Here is a 14,817-nt window from a genome sequence, read left to right on the forward strand (position 1 = left end):
GCCTGGGGGGCATGACAGGCCTCAAATCCAAGTGACTTGAGGAGGTTGAAGCAGGTGAGTGCAAGTTCAAGGCCAGCAACTTAGGCCCTAAGAAACTTAGACACTGAGGGGAAAAAAAATGTGAAGCCTAGGATGGAGGCGGCTCCATGAGCAAAAGCTTCGACTCTGCCCATAGCCAGTGGGGTGCAGGATTCCTGGGAGCAGGCTGAGCTGGCGCCAGATACTCTATCTTATCTGGCCCCTGACCTGATTGGAGGGCAGCTGTCCAGCACTGGGGGAAAACAAACTGGTCCATGAGCCCCAGGACATGCTGTGAAACAGGGTGGGATCTAAGGGACTTTCCAAGAGCAAAATGCCCTGCTCCTCTGCAAGAGGCCCAGGTCCCTGCTGCCTCCACCACCTGAGGCCACATCCTAGAAGTCTGCCCAGGGCGGCCTGTGAGAGCTGAAGCTGCAGGGCCAGGAGGTCCCAGAGCAGGTGCTCAAAGAGCAGGTAAAGTTGGCCCTGGGGACTTTCTTCTCTTAACCTTCAGGGAGGCCACTCAGAACCAGGTTCCTGGATTAAGGGCAACAAGTTAGTAAGAGGCAAACCAGGGAGGGGAACTATGGTGCCCTGGGGGTTGAGAAGAGGGCCAGCCACTATCTGGCCATCTCATCTCCCTCATCACAGCACCCACTGTCCTGTGCTTTGCTCAGCTGGGCCTGGCCTCTCCCACCGGACCCTTGCCTCTGTCCTTTTGGCCCCAGATGGAGTACACCCCCACACACATAGGTGCAGCAGGTAAGGATAGCCCCAGAAGGCCCCTCCCTACCTCACCTGCTAGGCGGAGAAGCCCTGGGAGACCTCTGACTCTGAGATAGGGACTGGTAGCTCAGAGGGAAATGTCACTTAGGGGCTGGGGCAGAGTACAAAGCTCTACAAGATCTTTGACTTTGGATTCACGAGTTTTTCAGCTGTAGTCTGGTATGAGATGAAGGTGGCTGAAAGACCTAGAAGTGTTTCCCCCCTCAAAATGCCCTATACTTGGCCTTCTATGGTTTTGAGTTGTTGGGGTTTTTTTGTTGTTTTGTTTGGTACTAGGGATTTAACTCGGGCACTTATTATTGGGCTACATCCCCAGCCCTTTTTATTTTTTGAGACAGGGTCTCACTAAATTGCCTAGAGCCTTGCTAAGTTGCTGAGGCTGGCTTTGAAATTGTGACCCTCCTGCCTTAGCCTCTTGGGTCACTGGGATTACAGGTGTGCACCACGATGCCCAACCAATGGTTGTGTTATAAAACATGCCTGGCCTTTCTTGATGGGCAACCCAGATGATGACAGGCTGTGGGGGGACAGGACTCAAGGGGTTACTCCCCCCACCCCAAGTGGGGACCTAGCATGGCTCTCTTTAAGCAGCTATTGCCAGGAGGCCATTCCAAACCTGTGCCTCTGCTGCCCCCTCATGGCCAAGCCAGGTGCAGTGGCCCTCTGGGCAGAAAGTGAGGAGCAAGAAGGACAGACAGACCTACCATGGAGACCATCCACACAGCCCAGCAGCTGAGCAAGAGCTTCCAAACTTCTATTAATGGTTGTTATCTAGCCCCAAAATGATACAGCTAGAGCTGTTTAGCTCCAAAAAAGGTAAGGACACAGGTTGAGGGGCTGGGCCACTAAAACCAAAAACAAGGACAGTAGGTTAAGGGGCCCTTCCAGGTCAAACCTCATGGTCACACTGGCCTGCTGCTTTTGACAGCCAAGGACAGAGCCATCCCTCCCACATACAACAGGGACTGAGACTGGGCTCCTGGGAGATCTTTTCTGCAAGCCAAATGAGAAAACAAGGGAAGCTAACCAGACCGAGTGCTTTACTCCCAGCCAGGGCCTTGAAGGGTTGGGCCTGGCCAAGACTGTTGGTTCTCCAGGCCCCTCCAGCTCCCACCTCCACCCTGACCTTTCCAGTGGATTCCTGCCACCCACTCCAGGGAAATCTGAGTCATTGTCAGTAGGGCCAGGAGGGGAGATGAGTCTTTGGCCACTGCCAATCCAGGAGGTCACAGCACGCCTGGTCTGAGTCTGAAGGGCCCCAACAGGTGATTTCCAGCTTGGAGCAGGAGGGAAGGCACTGTGCATTTGTCTCCCTTGCAGAGCTCTGGCCTCTGGAGTGGGCGGCCCCAGTGGCTGCCCAAAAGGCCTGGCTGTCAGTGGGGCTCTGTGGACCCTCCTCTATAGGGCTTCTCTTCCACGTGGCTGGTTTGCTCCAGAAGCCACTGCCGCTCGGTCTCACTCATTGTCAGTCTGAACGTCACCTCCTGAAAGATGCTGCTCACAGCCACCTGTGTGAGCCAGAGAGAGCAGGACATTCGAAGTTAAGCCACAAGTTCCAGCACAACTACCCCAGACTGAAACCTGCCCACTGACGTCCTTACTTGTTTGAAATGAAGTTTCTGGAACATCCGGATGCTGGGTTCATTTCCTTGACCGATTTTAGCCTCAAACTTGGTCAGACCCAGCTTAGTCACTCCTCCAGAGGTATCAGAGAGAAGGGCAAGGGCACAGTGAAGCCCCCTCGCTAGCACCCCCTTGCCCTCCTGGCCCCATCTGCAGTGGAGGCTCTTGTCACCTGCCCCCCACCCTCAAGTGTGAAGAAAGCTCAGCTGGGGCCTGACCACCTGTCCCCACATAGCCGCTTAGAATTCCTTACCGTAAGACATCATCAGAAGAGCAGCCTCAGTGCCAAAACCCTGACCCCTGCAGCTGGGCTCTACAAGAAAGAGTGACACAGCAGCTGGCACTAGGCCAGGCTACAGTGTGCACACCTGACATACATGCTCACTGAGTTCTCACCGCCCTGAAGGTGGGGTTACCACTACTGTTCTGCACCAGATTGCACCAGGAAGAAGTGCAATCTGACTCCAAAGCTGACCCCTACACTATCATAAAGGTGAAAGACGGTCAGGGACCCCTAGGGGGAGCTGAGGACGAAGGTCCCAGAAACAGGAGAGGCCCCTCCTATAGCATGGCAGGACGCTCCAGAGAAGATGGATTATTTTGAAGGGTCCCTCACCCACCCTACGGGCTTAAAACCAAAGGTTCACACTGAAGCATAAGGAATAAAGTGACAAACAGAAGGAAAAGCCCAGGCTTGGATGGGGCCAGTCCACCCTATCCAGAAGCTAGCTCACCGCCACTGAGCTCCCTGAGTGTCCTGAGCAGCTCAGCAGACTTGGTTTAGTAGATCTGAGGGCCAGGTGGAACAAACCTGCAATCATGACTTCAATCTCCCCCAGGGTGGGGTCTTCTACATCAGTGAGAAACAGGTTCACATCTCCTGCCATGCAGCTCTCTTCAGTGGGGACTGGCTGGGCCTGCCACTTCTCTGCATCCAGCACAATGAAGGTACACTCTAAGGGGGAAGGTAACAGGGCTATCACCTTTATTCCCCAGAGAAGAGAGATGAGGACAGTGTTCATGCCCAAGCCAGAGAACTACAGAACACCAGCCCCTCTGAGCCTGGGAGGAGAAAAGGGGCCCAGAGCTCCCTTCAACTCATTACAAAGTCCAATCATTATGAAAAGACAGCCTTCTCCAAATAATGACTGTACTCTAAAAAAGCAGGGGACCCAAGGGGCAGTGACCACATGAGGCTGTTGTGAGGGACATGAGGGCAGGGTCTAAATTTATAGGTAAAGCCCAAAATGTTTTACTTTCTCTAAATCCTTCCAAACCCAGTACAGTGAGTGGGAAGAAAGGCAGAAGGGTCAGCCACAGGGACCAACCCCAGGAGGTGTGAGGGTATAAGGGCTTCATGCATTTTTTGGTCTTTTCACAAGTTTTTGTGGCCCCGGCAGAACTGTCTGGAGGTGAGAAAGGGAGGGAACCTGGAGACTGCCTCTGGAGCCAGCTGCCCCCACTAGGAGGCCCAGGCCTTCCTTACTGTCTGCATCTTCCCGCCAGCTGCACTGCATAGCATACTCCTGCTCCAGGGTCAGTGGCTCTGAGGCTGTCAAACGCTGCAGTTCCTCTGATTTCATCCACTCATGGTACCTGCAGGGAAAAGGGGATGGCCTTAGACACACAGAGCTAATTCAGAGGCATGGGTCTGACATTTTTTAAGGTAAAGAAGTAGATGGACCCAATCAATAAATGGGCCAAGGACCTGAACAGACACTTCTCAGAGGAGGACATACAATCAATCAATAAGTACATGAAAAAATGCTCACCATCGCTAGCAGTCAGAGAAATGCAAATCAAAACTACCCTAAGATACCATCTCACTCCAGTAAGACTGGCAGCCATTAGGAAGTCAAACAACAATAAGTGCTGGAGAGGATGCGGGGAAAAGGGCACTCTTGTTCATTGCTGGTGGGACTGCAAATTGGTGCAGCCAATTTGGAAAGCAGTATGGAGATTTCTTGGAAAGCTGGGAATGGAACCACCATTTGACCCAGCTATTCCCCTTCTCGGTCTATTCCCTAAAGCCCTAACAAGAGCATGCTACAGGGACACTGCTACATCGATGTTCATAGCAGCTCAATTCACGATAGCAAGACTGTGGAACCAGCCTAGATGCCCTTCAATAGATGAATGGATAAAAAAAATGTGGCATTTATATACTATGGAGTATTACTCTGCATTAAAAAATGACAAAATCATAGAATTTGGAGGGAAATGGATGGCATTAGAGCAGATTATGCTAAGTGAAGCTAGTCAATCTTTAAAAAACAAATACCAAATGACTCCTTTGATATAAGGGGAGTAAACAAGGACAGGGAAGGGACGAAGAGCTTGAGAAGAAGATTTACATTAAATAGGGATGAGAGGTGGGAGGGAAAGGGAGTGAGAAGGGAAATTGCATGGAAATGGAAGGCGATCCTCAGGGTTATACAAAATGTCATATAAGAGGAAAGGAGGGGCAAGACAAGATAATACAAATGGAAGAAATGATTTACAGTAGAAGGGGTAGAGAGAGAAAAGGGGAGGGGAGGGGAGGGGAGGGGGGATAGTAGAGAATAGGACAGACAGCAGAATACATCAGACACTAGAAAGGCAATATGTCAATCAATGGAAGGGAAACTGATGTGATACAGCAATTTGTATACGGGGTAAAAGCGGGAGTTCATAATCCACGTGAATCAACCGTGTAATATGATGTATTAAGAACTATGTAATGTTATGAACGACCAATAAAAAAAAAAAAAAAAAAAAAGAAGTAGATGGTAGGGAGCAGGGCCCCTCAGGGCTAAAAGAGGGCTCACACAAGACCCAAGAGTTATGAAGGCAATGGACACAAGCCCCAAGGCAGTCCAGTCTTACAAGAGAACAGTAAGAGGGAAAAGTTCTATCTGTCCACCTTCACATCCTGGCTGAGGGATCTTTGCGGAGGAGCAGTTTGAAACCAAACATTCCTCAAATTCCTAAGGGGAAGTATATGGCAAACTGACCTCAGCAAAAAAAGGGCAGATGGACCCTTATAAAAACAAGGCACCAGGGACCCCCCAAAAGGAAAACTCCAAGTAGAGGACACCCCCCTATACCACCACTTTCCCAATCTACTAGACATTTGCCAAATGCTCCCCATAAGAGTCCACACTGGCTTTTCAAGAAATGGAAATAATCAATCAGCTGAGTGTTCTAGAACAAGCATATGTTAAGTATCCAAGAACTGAGCATATCCACAGACACCATGGAATATCACTCATTTACAAATGGATGAAACAACAATTTTCCTTTCTTACACACATGAGAAAAACAGGAGAATGGGCAACTTCTTTCAGGTAATCACTGTCCTCCACTTGAGCTTTTTTTCCTATATGTAATTATTTCTCACAACCAACATGTCTTCCCAGGAGCTACAGCTCGAGGGATTGGGGCTAAGGAAGGCCTCCTTGCTGTGTCAAGGAAACTTTGTTTACTTAACCCTCCTAGGGGCTAAACTGCACTCCAGGTAAGGTGCATGGTTACCTAGGCACGTGTTCTGAAGTGTAGGGTACCAGGACCACCTTCTTCCCCAGCAACAAGGTGTTCTGATTCAACCTCATGGCAGCAGCCTGCAGGTAGGGGACAGCAAACACTTAAGAACCCGGAGTTTTTTTCCCACTTACGGTGTGAGCCAAATCTCTCCTACTGGAGTGGGGCTAAACTGACAAAAGGGCCTCCTGTCCTTTCCTTCCAAACACGTCAAAGAACACCTACTCTCAAACCTCTTGCAAGAAAGAGAACTGATTTGGTTAAGAATTAAACAACCTTTGGCTCGCATCTCAGGGGCCAAGCATGGTCTGCCATTCCTGCCGGTCCCTTCCGTCTACCTCCCAGAACGTCGATCCATCAAACGCAAGGACCAAATCCAGATTCATCCTCAATGCTCCCATTACCTGCCCCAGTCAGGGACTCCAGCCCAGAATCAAATTCCAGCCTTTCCTTCAACCAACTCCCATCTCCTCCCTCGGGTGCAAGCCAAGGGGCTCCAACCCTCCCTCTTCCCCGCCCCCAGCCCGCCCTCCCAGCCCACTTTAGTTTCAGGCCCCTCCCCTTTGTGTGGCGCTACAGGCTCCTCTCTTCGATTCTCCAGCCACCTGGGACCGGAACTGCCAAGCTCACACCCATTCCCCGACGACGAAAGCGTCCCCAGCAGCACCGGTAATCTGCCTCTCCCAACTGGCCACGCTTCCCCGCCCGGCCCGCAGCCGTCACCCCGCATGCGTGGCGAAGCGCACTTCTCACTTCCGCCACGCAGACGGCAGCCGCCAGGGCCAATTCCGGCCACGGCTCCGCGAGGCGCCCAATCAGCGCTCTGCGCCCCGCCCGAAGCGCGCGCCAGGAAGGTGGGTTCGAGCGCCGGCGCATGCGCGTTGTGGGCACTGGTGCGGGACAGCTGGCGCTGGCAGCCGCACCGGGGCCGGAGGCGGCTCCCGCGCCCGCCCCGAACAAGCTGTGCGGCAGGTGTCGTACCGGGGGAGAAGGTGTGATGGGATGGAGGGGGCGTTAGACTTGGGGCTCCTCCAGCAGGGAAGGCGAAGGAGAGGCTCAGAGAGGGGCACTTGAGGATGGGGAACCCTAAAGCAGGGTAGGAATGGCTGGTTGGGGGGACGGGGAGTGGCGGCCCCGCTTAAAAAAAAAGAGAGAGAGATCAGCAAGAGAGACATGGGGACAGGGAGTTATGTTGGACGGACCATCTGGGAAAGCTCCAGCTCCCAGCCATAGGCGAAGGTAGCAAACAGTTCTGTGGGCTTCCCTGGGTGGTAGTGAGCTCACACAGTTTGGGAATTAAGTGGGCACCTCTGAGGGTGTAAAGAACTCTGTTGGTGGGTGAGACTCAGTGGCTTCGAAGGCCCCGTAAATCAGTGAAGTCCAAGCAATGTCCATGCATAGAGTAGTCCCCTGAGCAGCAAGTAGTCCCCTGAGAAGCGACTACCTAGATTTTCTCTGACCAGGGGAACCCTTCCTTCCGGGATGAGTCTTGTGACAGATACTTAAGTCTTAGATAAGTGTTAATAATAAAAGGACAAGAGGTGGGGAGGGAGCAGTAGCAAACTTTACCCCACCCCTGTGTCAGCCCATCAGAAAGCTGAAGTGTACTCTTTTGTCTTAGGGAGCTGCAACAGCTGCTGCCCTGCGCTGAAGGAAACTCTACTGCCCACCCTTCCTAACGTTTTTTGGAGATGGCCGGTGAAATCACAGAGACCGGGGAGCTCTATTCTCCCTACGTGAGTTTTACCTTTAGAATCTGTTTTGCTCACCACAGTACTCCTGGCCTCTAAAGAAGCCCACTGCTTCCTGTGAACTGTACTCCTGATTGCCCTGGTTTAAGTAGAGCCTGGTGAAAATACAATGGGAACTTGATGTAGCAGGAGCCACATTGCTGCTGTCATGTCTCAGAATATGAGTCATGGTCATTCCCTTTTAGATGCTTCTCAGAAAGTGTCAAGCTGAACAAAATCAACTTGCTAACTCTGTAATATTTATCTCAGGGCTACCACCACTTGTATTCCGTGCTATGCTTCGGGTGGACCATGATTGACAGTTGTTGACTTTGGGTGTTACTCATCTCAGCAGGTTGAAACCACTTTGGTCTTTAGATGAATTTTAAATTGCACAACTTTTATGGTCTTGGATGGCGAAAGAGGCAGCCAGATGCAAAGTCTTCCATTTGTAGCCTGGTCGAGTCTGCAATTAGGACAATTGAATGATTGATTTCTCTCTGTCCTGAGACTGTGTTGCTCCCTCATTCCACCACCACCACTACTCCCGCCCCCACATACACTCAGTTTATCTTCTTTAATGTACTATCCAATTGATCATGGTCATTACATCACAGAGCCCTCTTGGCCTGGAGCTCAGAGAGAATCATTTGAATAATCAGACAATTGACTCATGTTGCTATTAAGTATCCCAGGGAAAAGTAGCACTGCCCTAAGCAGCCAGAGCTTTCCTTCTACAGCTTACCTGCCTTACACAGCTGCTTTGCACCCACCTTTCTTGCCTGGGGATCCATCCTCTGTTTCTGCTAAGGTCACAGACACTAGCCTCATGGTGTGATAGGGTAAGGAAGCATCTCTGACCACAGGCAGAAGAAACTTTACTCCCTCCAAGGTCTTCCTGTTGCATCTGTGCCATTCTCAGGTAGCAATGAAAGAGCCTCCTCACTTCCATAATTTACCTGGGGAAGTCTTTTGGGAACCCTGGAATAGAATGAATAGTGCCCCTCTCATTTGTGGAATCATGTAAAGACTCCCATTTTCCTATATCAGCAATGAAATGTCCATGCTATCCCTGAAGGTCACCACAGTCCCTGCTTTTTCTTACAATGTCTATGAACTTACAGGTGAAGAAATGAGTCATTTCTGTGAGTTCTGGGAGGAAGACACTGTGATGTGCCCCTATTTCTTGTATCTCCAGTTGTTCTCGTGCTCATCTCACTTGTCATCGTGTCCCTGCAGGAGATGGGAGAGTTAGGCCTGCAAACTTCAGGGGGCTCTGTTGTTTTTTTTCTTTCATTTCCCATGGGTTTTATTTTGCTCAGTTTTTGAGGGCCAACTCTGGGCAGTTGTCACAAATAAATGTTGTATTATTTTATCCTCCAAGTGAAGAGAGAGGTCAGGAAAAGCTGGGCAGTGATCAGAGTGAGGTGGTGGTAACCAGGCAGCAGTGGTCAGGGTTTTGAGGGAGAAGATGCCTTCCGAAGGCTTTCTTCCTTCATCTCACTTGGAGAATGATTCTTGATCCCCTGTGAGACCAGTAGAACCTAAATAAGCTATAGAACTGACTTTCCTACCTAAGCTGCTCTAAACCCCTGCAATCCCCAGCTCAGCACAGGGTGGGCAAAACCCTGCTCTGGCTTCCTTAGGAGACCAAGGTACTGGACACGTGGTTCATTAATGTACAAAACAGCCCATGGTCATTTCAAGACACAGCCTCTCCTTAGTTCTGTATTGCCTCACTCCATTGTGAGTTCTTTTTCCTTCAGAGGTAGATAGTTTTCTTTAGCTTGACTTATTCTGCTTAAAATGTTTATGACAAAGTCAAGCTTCTCAGGAGGCTCAGATGCCACACTTTCTCAAGGACAGTGCTGGACCCAAGAACAGGATTCAGCCTTGTACATGTCGCCATGAGTGATCTCAGGACAGACGTGCCAGTTTCCCTATTTGGGGGGACCAGGAATGGCTGAGGACGAAGTGGTAGTTATGAGATCAGAACACAGGATGAGGTGGATCATGCCTGAGAGAAGGGTAGCTGCTGAGGATGCCTCTGGTGGCTGGTTCCTGCTGAAGACTCCAGGGACCAGGGGCTGCGCCTTCTCCAGTTCATCCAGAACAATCTCGTCCTTGGGGACTGTGTAGGACCTTATTCCTCTGCTTCCTGCCACTCTTCCCAGGAAGTGGCCCCACAGAACTGTCACATGACCAGCAGAAGAGAAGGTCTCCTTCCTCTTCCTTCTTCCCCACAAGTCCTCTTGACCTGGCCTGTGGCTTAGCTCGGAGTTAATGCTGACCAGGACTGCTTTGGCCCTCCAATTGAAGAAGTTCCCTGTGAAGCACACAGTGGTTTCTTTAGAACTCGAAAATAGCAACAAAGCAAGACAAACATGACTGCCCGTTTCTGCCTAACAACAGATGGTTTATCCCTAATCAACTGCTTATAAAGTGTTAAAGCTTCTTTTCACTGAGGTTTATTTGAAGTCTGTGTTGGGCACACACCTGAGTCTTCATGCCTGTTTTAAAGGAGTGGTTTTCAGGTGGTGGTGATCTTGACCCCAGAGGACATTCAACGTCTGGAGACACTTTGATTTTCAAGACAGAGGGAGCAGTTCACTGGCAACTAGCGGGCAGAGGCCAGGGATGTTGCTAAACACCCTACAATGCAGGACAGGCCCCCACCACAAAGAATGATCTTGAACCCAAATATCAACAGTGCCCAGGCTGAGAAACCCTGACCTATAATAGGCCTTTGAACTTTTCCATGCCAAGACCTTCAGAGATTCCGGAATTTAGAGATGCTTTTTGTACTATTTAATTTCCCCGTAAGATTTTTGCCTAAGTGTCTTTGTTAAGCCCCTTGCCCTCTCTTTATTTTCATCATCAGGACCATTTCCCACAAAGAAATGAGGCTGATGTCCCCTAGTAGTGCTGCTGCTGAGAGAACTACTGAGCGGAAAGCAGAGCCGCAGGGTTCAGGTGCTCGGTGGCCACTGGGATCTGTTCTATTGGTGTCCTGCCTTGAACTCTCCGAAACATGGAACCCTCATCTCCTGTAAAGGGCTGCTCAGTCTGACTCCTGCATCCCCGGCCCTCCTCTGCCTGGCTCACGGTGCCTCAGCCCGGCCTCCTGGAAGCTTCTGGAACATCCCCACTTCTTTCCCACCTTAGGTTGTTGTACCTGGAGGCCGTCTGGGTGGTGCCATCTCATCCTTCCTGCCCCCCCCTTAAATGTCATCGCAGAGGTTTCCTTGAGCACTCTGTTTCCAGAGCTTTCCCGTTATTCCTTGTCACAACCCCTTGATTCTTTTCTTTAAGCTTCTCTCAAGCAGTGACCACAGTTTGTTTTCTTCCCCTCCTGAGGACGTAGCTCCGTGTGTGCCTTGTTTAGTCGTAAAGTTAGCTCATTATAGACATTCATAGTTGCTTGTGAGAAGCTGGAACTTGCCATCCTGAGGGCCAGCAAAGACCTGCAAGATACCTTGAGCAGGGTCCCGTGAAAACCAGCTGAGCTCTCCCCTCCAGGCCTTTTCAGCCACCCTGAGAATGTGGAGAAGTGAGCACAGCCTGCTGCCACTCAGGCCTTGGGTTTAGTAGCGGGGAAGAGGTAAATGCACCGCACCTGAAAGCCAGGACCAGGTGTAAGAAGGCTTATGCTCCAGGGATGCAAACGTGGGAAGCAAGATGAGCTTAGGAGCCTGGGAAGGACTTGGAGGTGTAAGTAGCATTTGAATGGGCCCCAGGGGCTGAACAGAAGGGCAGGGGGAGGAGGCCCAAGAGAGCATGGCGCCCTGTGCCAAGGAAAAATGCACTGTGGGCGGAGCTCTGTGCTCTCAGCGAGACGTCCTCCCACCTGTCCAGCACTCAGGTGTCCACTCGACACCTGGAAAGCCTGGCCTCCTCTAACCCTTCCCCCTGAGCCAAGGGTCCTAAGGTAGTAGTTAACAATCCCTGTCGGTTTTTGCTTTCTTTTTTTTTTGTTGTTGTTCATCTTTCAAAGAGTGGGAAGTGAAAATGAGAGGTGGGCAGGGCTTCCCAGAGAGGAGGGGTTTGTCTTTTTAAAGGCACCAAAACAGGTGGTGAAGCCATGGAAGATCAACGAGGGGCCGTTGTGAAGGGCTGAGCTAGAGGGAGCCACAAAACACTCTTCAGGAACAAAATCAGTAGCACCAGGACATGAGGAGAAGGAAGGAGGCCAGGCCACTCCGGGATGTCCAGGTGGAGGTGCCTGGCAGCAGCTGAACTGGAGCTCTGAAGAAAGACAGAGACCACAGGAACAGTCTTCTGTCCAGCCACGAGATAAGCCAGGCAGGTGGACTGAGTTATTGAGGAAGAGGTGCAGAGAGGAGAAGAAACAGCCAGTGTGGCAGCAGGAAGGCCAGCGGGTCCTTGGTGATAGCCAAGGTTCAGTTTCAAGGTCAGGCATGGTGGCATACGCTGGAATCTCAGGTAGTTGAGAGGCTGAGGCAGGAGGATTGCAAGTTTGGAGCCAACCTGGGCAACTCAGCGATACCCTGTCTCAGAGTAAAAAGGGCTGGAGATGTAGTTCATGGTGAAGCGCCCCTGGGCTCGGCCCCCAGTAACACCAAAAAAAAGAAAAGAGAGAGAGAGAAGTTTCTGGAGTCCTGGAGAAGGAAGCTCGTTTACCAAGGACAGGAGAGAGCCCGCCTTTCCCCAAAGTTTGCATTAGCAAAGTCAGAGTCACATTTTAAAGGTGTCAAGTAAGTTTGTAGGCAGAACGGAAGAGCTGGTGGGAAGAGAGGGTTCCAGGCTGGAATGAGGCCAGAGGTTCAGGTGCCAGCTTGGCCTCATCAAGGAGTAATGGCATATGTTCCTAAAGGCAGCAGGAGCCAAGCACAGTGGCACACACCTATAATCCCAGAGACAGGAGGCTGAGAGACGAGGCAAGAGAATCACAAATTTGAGGCCAGCCTCAGCAACTTAGTGAGACCCTGCCTGAAAATAAAAAGGGGTAGGGGAGTCTGGGGATATAGGTCGGTGGTACAGTGCCCCTGAGTTCCAGCCCCAGTATGGGGGTTGGTGGGGACAGATAGGAAGGGGATAGACACTAATCTTTTGAACTGGGAGAGAGGCTTTGGCAGCCTGCATCACCAGGTGACTTCAGTCACCTCCACGGAGTAGCTGATGGAGCCCTCATCTGAGAGTGATGGGGCCAGGGGTCTGGGAGCTTAAACGTTGAGCTTGGGGGCAGTTACTATGGGGAACACCCAGAAACCCATGTTGAGAAAGAAACGGATGTCGCCAGACCCCAGGTGAAGGGGCCGCTCATTTGCTGTGGGACAATCCAATGATTCAAAGGAAACATCTCCAGGAAGCTCTGGCAGTTTGGCTCAGGGAGGAGAAGAGCAGGTGTGGCCTTGGCACAGGCGAGACCCCGGAGGGGAAGGCCCGAGAAGCTGGGGCATCGTGTGCTCTGTGGAACCAGCTGACCGTGCGCAGGGCGGGGGGTGATGCCCAGGTGGGGTGGACTGGAGGGCAGAGGCAGCAGGGGGTGGAAAGCACCCTGGGAGAGCTGGGTTCTCAGAAAGGAATTTTCCAGCTGAGATCTTGGGAGAAGAAATGGTGTGACTAACTGAACTAGAGTCAGGGGCCGAGTTAGAGTTAAGTGTGAAACCTGGAGTCGCCCTGAGGGGAGGTGTGGGAGAGCAACCCTGAGTTCCTGAAGCCCCTGTGCTGTGCTTTAGAGGGTGGGTTTTGTGGCCTGTGAATCGTGCCTTGACTGTTTTTAACCCTGAAGTCGGAGCGGAGGTGTGGGGGTAGAGTAAGGGAAGGTGAATGTCGATGTCCCAAGGACAGTGGCAAGGACTGGCACAGGACAGAGTCATGGGCCAGCAGTTTGGAGAAGTTTCTTGGAGGTCAGCATTCCGTGTCCATGCTGTGCCGAGCGCCCCACCTGTCCTCAGAGCCTGGCATCTGTGACACAGCTCTGAATGGTTTGCAGTGCTGAGGGGGTGGCCATGAGGACAGCAGAGAGGGGACTGGAATCCAGAGACATTCTGGAAAGAACCCACAGATTGTGGCCCTTAGTCGTCTGCGTGTTAGGGCCCCAGCACCTGGATGCAGAGCTCTGCTCCCTGGGACCCAGGTGTCCTCTGCCTCCCTGTCCTTGGGGCTCTGGGAAGGTCTCCATGGCGGTGTTGTCACCCAGGGCAGCCCTCGGGAGCTGTTGAGGGGTGAGACTAACCATTCCCGGGCTTGAGTGTCGCTCCTTGGGTTCCAGGTCGGGCTGGTGTACATGTTCAACCTCATCGTGGGCACAGGGGCGCTCACCATGCCCAAGGCCTTTGCCACCGCCGGATGGCTGGTCAGCCTCGTCCTGCTGGTGTTCCTGGGCTTCATGAGGTAAGGGGCAGCGGAAGGCTGGGGCTGGAGCTGGGGGAGTCGCCCTGCAGTCCCTATGTCTCTTCATTAGCGGGGCCTGAGTGGGAAGGTGACTGACTGCATGCATTAGGCATGCGAGTCCTGAGCAGGACCAGAGAGGGGAGTGGACAGAGGCCTCCCGGAGCACCCTGTGAGGTGAGTCGAGCCACGACGAAGCCCCGGGAGGTCCTGAAGGTTCGTGTGGTGCAGGTCCTCTTCCTGTGACTCACCTCTCTGCCCCCTACTTCAGTACCGTGACCCCCGTCAGGGCACTCAGAAAACAACACCCCCCCAGAAAAAGAGGGTGATCTGGGAAGGGAGCGTGGGGTCTAGAACCTACTTGATACAATCCACCAGGAAAGTGAAGGCCCAGTACACCAACACACGGGCCACCGTGGAGCCACCTGCCTGTGTCCCCCGTGGTCCACCCCCGCCCCCACCTTCAGGGCACTGGTTGTGTGGGACCCAGCAGCTGCTGGGCAGGAGTCCACAGGCCAGAGGTGGAGTGTGACCCAGAGCTCCCCAGGAGCTCCTCCCGTCTCTGCGCCAGAGAGGGGACTGGAATCCAGCGACATTCTGGAAAGAACCCACAGGTTGTGGCACTTATTGTCTAAGCACCACAGTCTGCGGGTTGTGGCACTGTCCGTGTTTGTGGCACCCACTGAACAGAACACGGCCCACGTGGCTGTGCCCTGTGGGCAGTGAGGGCGAAGGAGGTGGACGAGTGAATTGCAGAGTGACCAGGTGATGAGTGGCAGACAAGGAA

The 14,817-nt window shown here is 52.1% G+C and overlaps 2 protein-coding genes across 7 annotated transcripts in view; one reads left to right on the forward strand and one right to left on the reverse strand.

Annotated features, from left to right (window-relative positions):
• Nucleotides 1-1,618: 1,618 nt before the first annotated feature.
• Nucleotides 1,619-6,658, reverse strand: Nat9 (N-acetyltransferase 9). Of its 4 annotated transcripts, none has more exons than XM_026404831.2 (7): nt 6,577-6,658; nt 5,941-6,026; nt 3,914-4,023; nt 3,239-3,382; nt 2,681-2,740; nt 2,406-2,500; nt 1,619-2,312 (listed from the first exon to the last, which is right to left on the reverse strand). In XM_026404831.2, the coding sequence occupies exons 1-7, from the start codon at nt 6,580-6,582 to the stop codon at nt 2,178-2,180; spliced, it is 636 nt and encodes a 211-aa protein (XP_026260616.1). In that variant the 5' UTR covers nt 6,583-6,658; the 3' UTR covers nt 1,619-2,177. The 4 variants fall into 4 exon arrangements, with proteins under 4 accessions (XP_026260616.1, XP_026260617.1, XP_026260619.1 ...); XM_026404832.2 differs by having other exon boundaries at nt 6,552-6,639; XM_026404834.2 differs by lacking the exon at nt 2,681-2,740.
• Nucleotides 6,659-6,843: 185 nt separating this feature from the next.
• The window catches only part of Slc38a12 (solute carrier family 38 member 12), a 50,680-nt gene continuing 42,706 nt past the window's right edge, over nt 6,844-14,817 (forward strand). For 2 of the 3 annotated variants that reach the window (XM_026404877.2, XM_026404879.2), the window contains exons 1-3: nt 6,850-6,938; nt 7,568-7,682; nt 13,912-14,033. In XM_026404877.2, coding sequence (XP_026260662.1) covers nt 7,638-7,682; nt 13,912-14,033 — 167 coding nt within the window. In that variant the 5' untranslated portion in view covers nt 6,850-6,938; nt 7,568-7,637. Of the gene's footprint in view, nt 6,939-7,567; nt 7,683-13,911; nt 14,034-14,817 lie in introns of all 3 variants that reach the window. The other variant, XM_026404878.2, reaches the window with a different exon arrangement.

This window comes from Urocitellus parryii, chromosome 7 (genome assembly GCF_045843805.1).
Source record: "Urocitellus parryii isolate mUroPar1 chromosome 7, mUroPar1.hap1, whole genome shotgun sequence".
Taxonomy (NCBI): domain Eukaryota; kingdom Metazoa; phylum Chordata; class Mammalia; order Rodentia; family Sciuridae; genus Urocitellus; species Urocitellus parryii.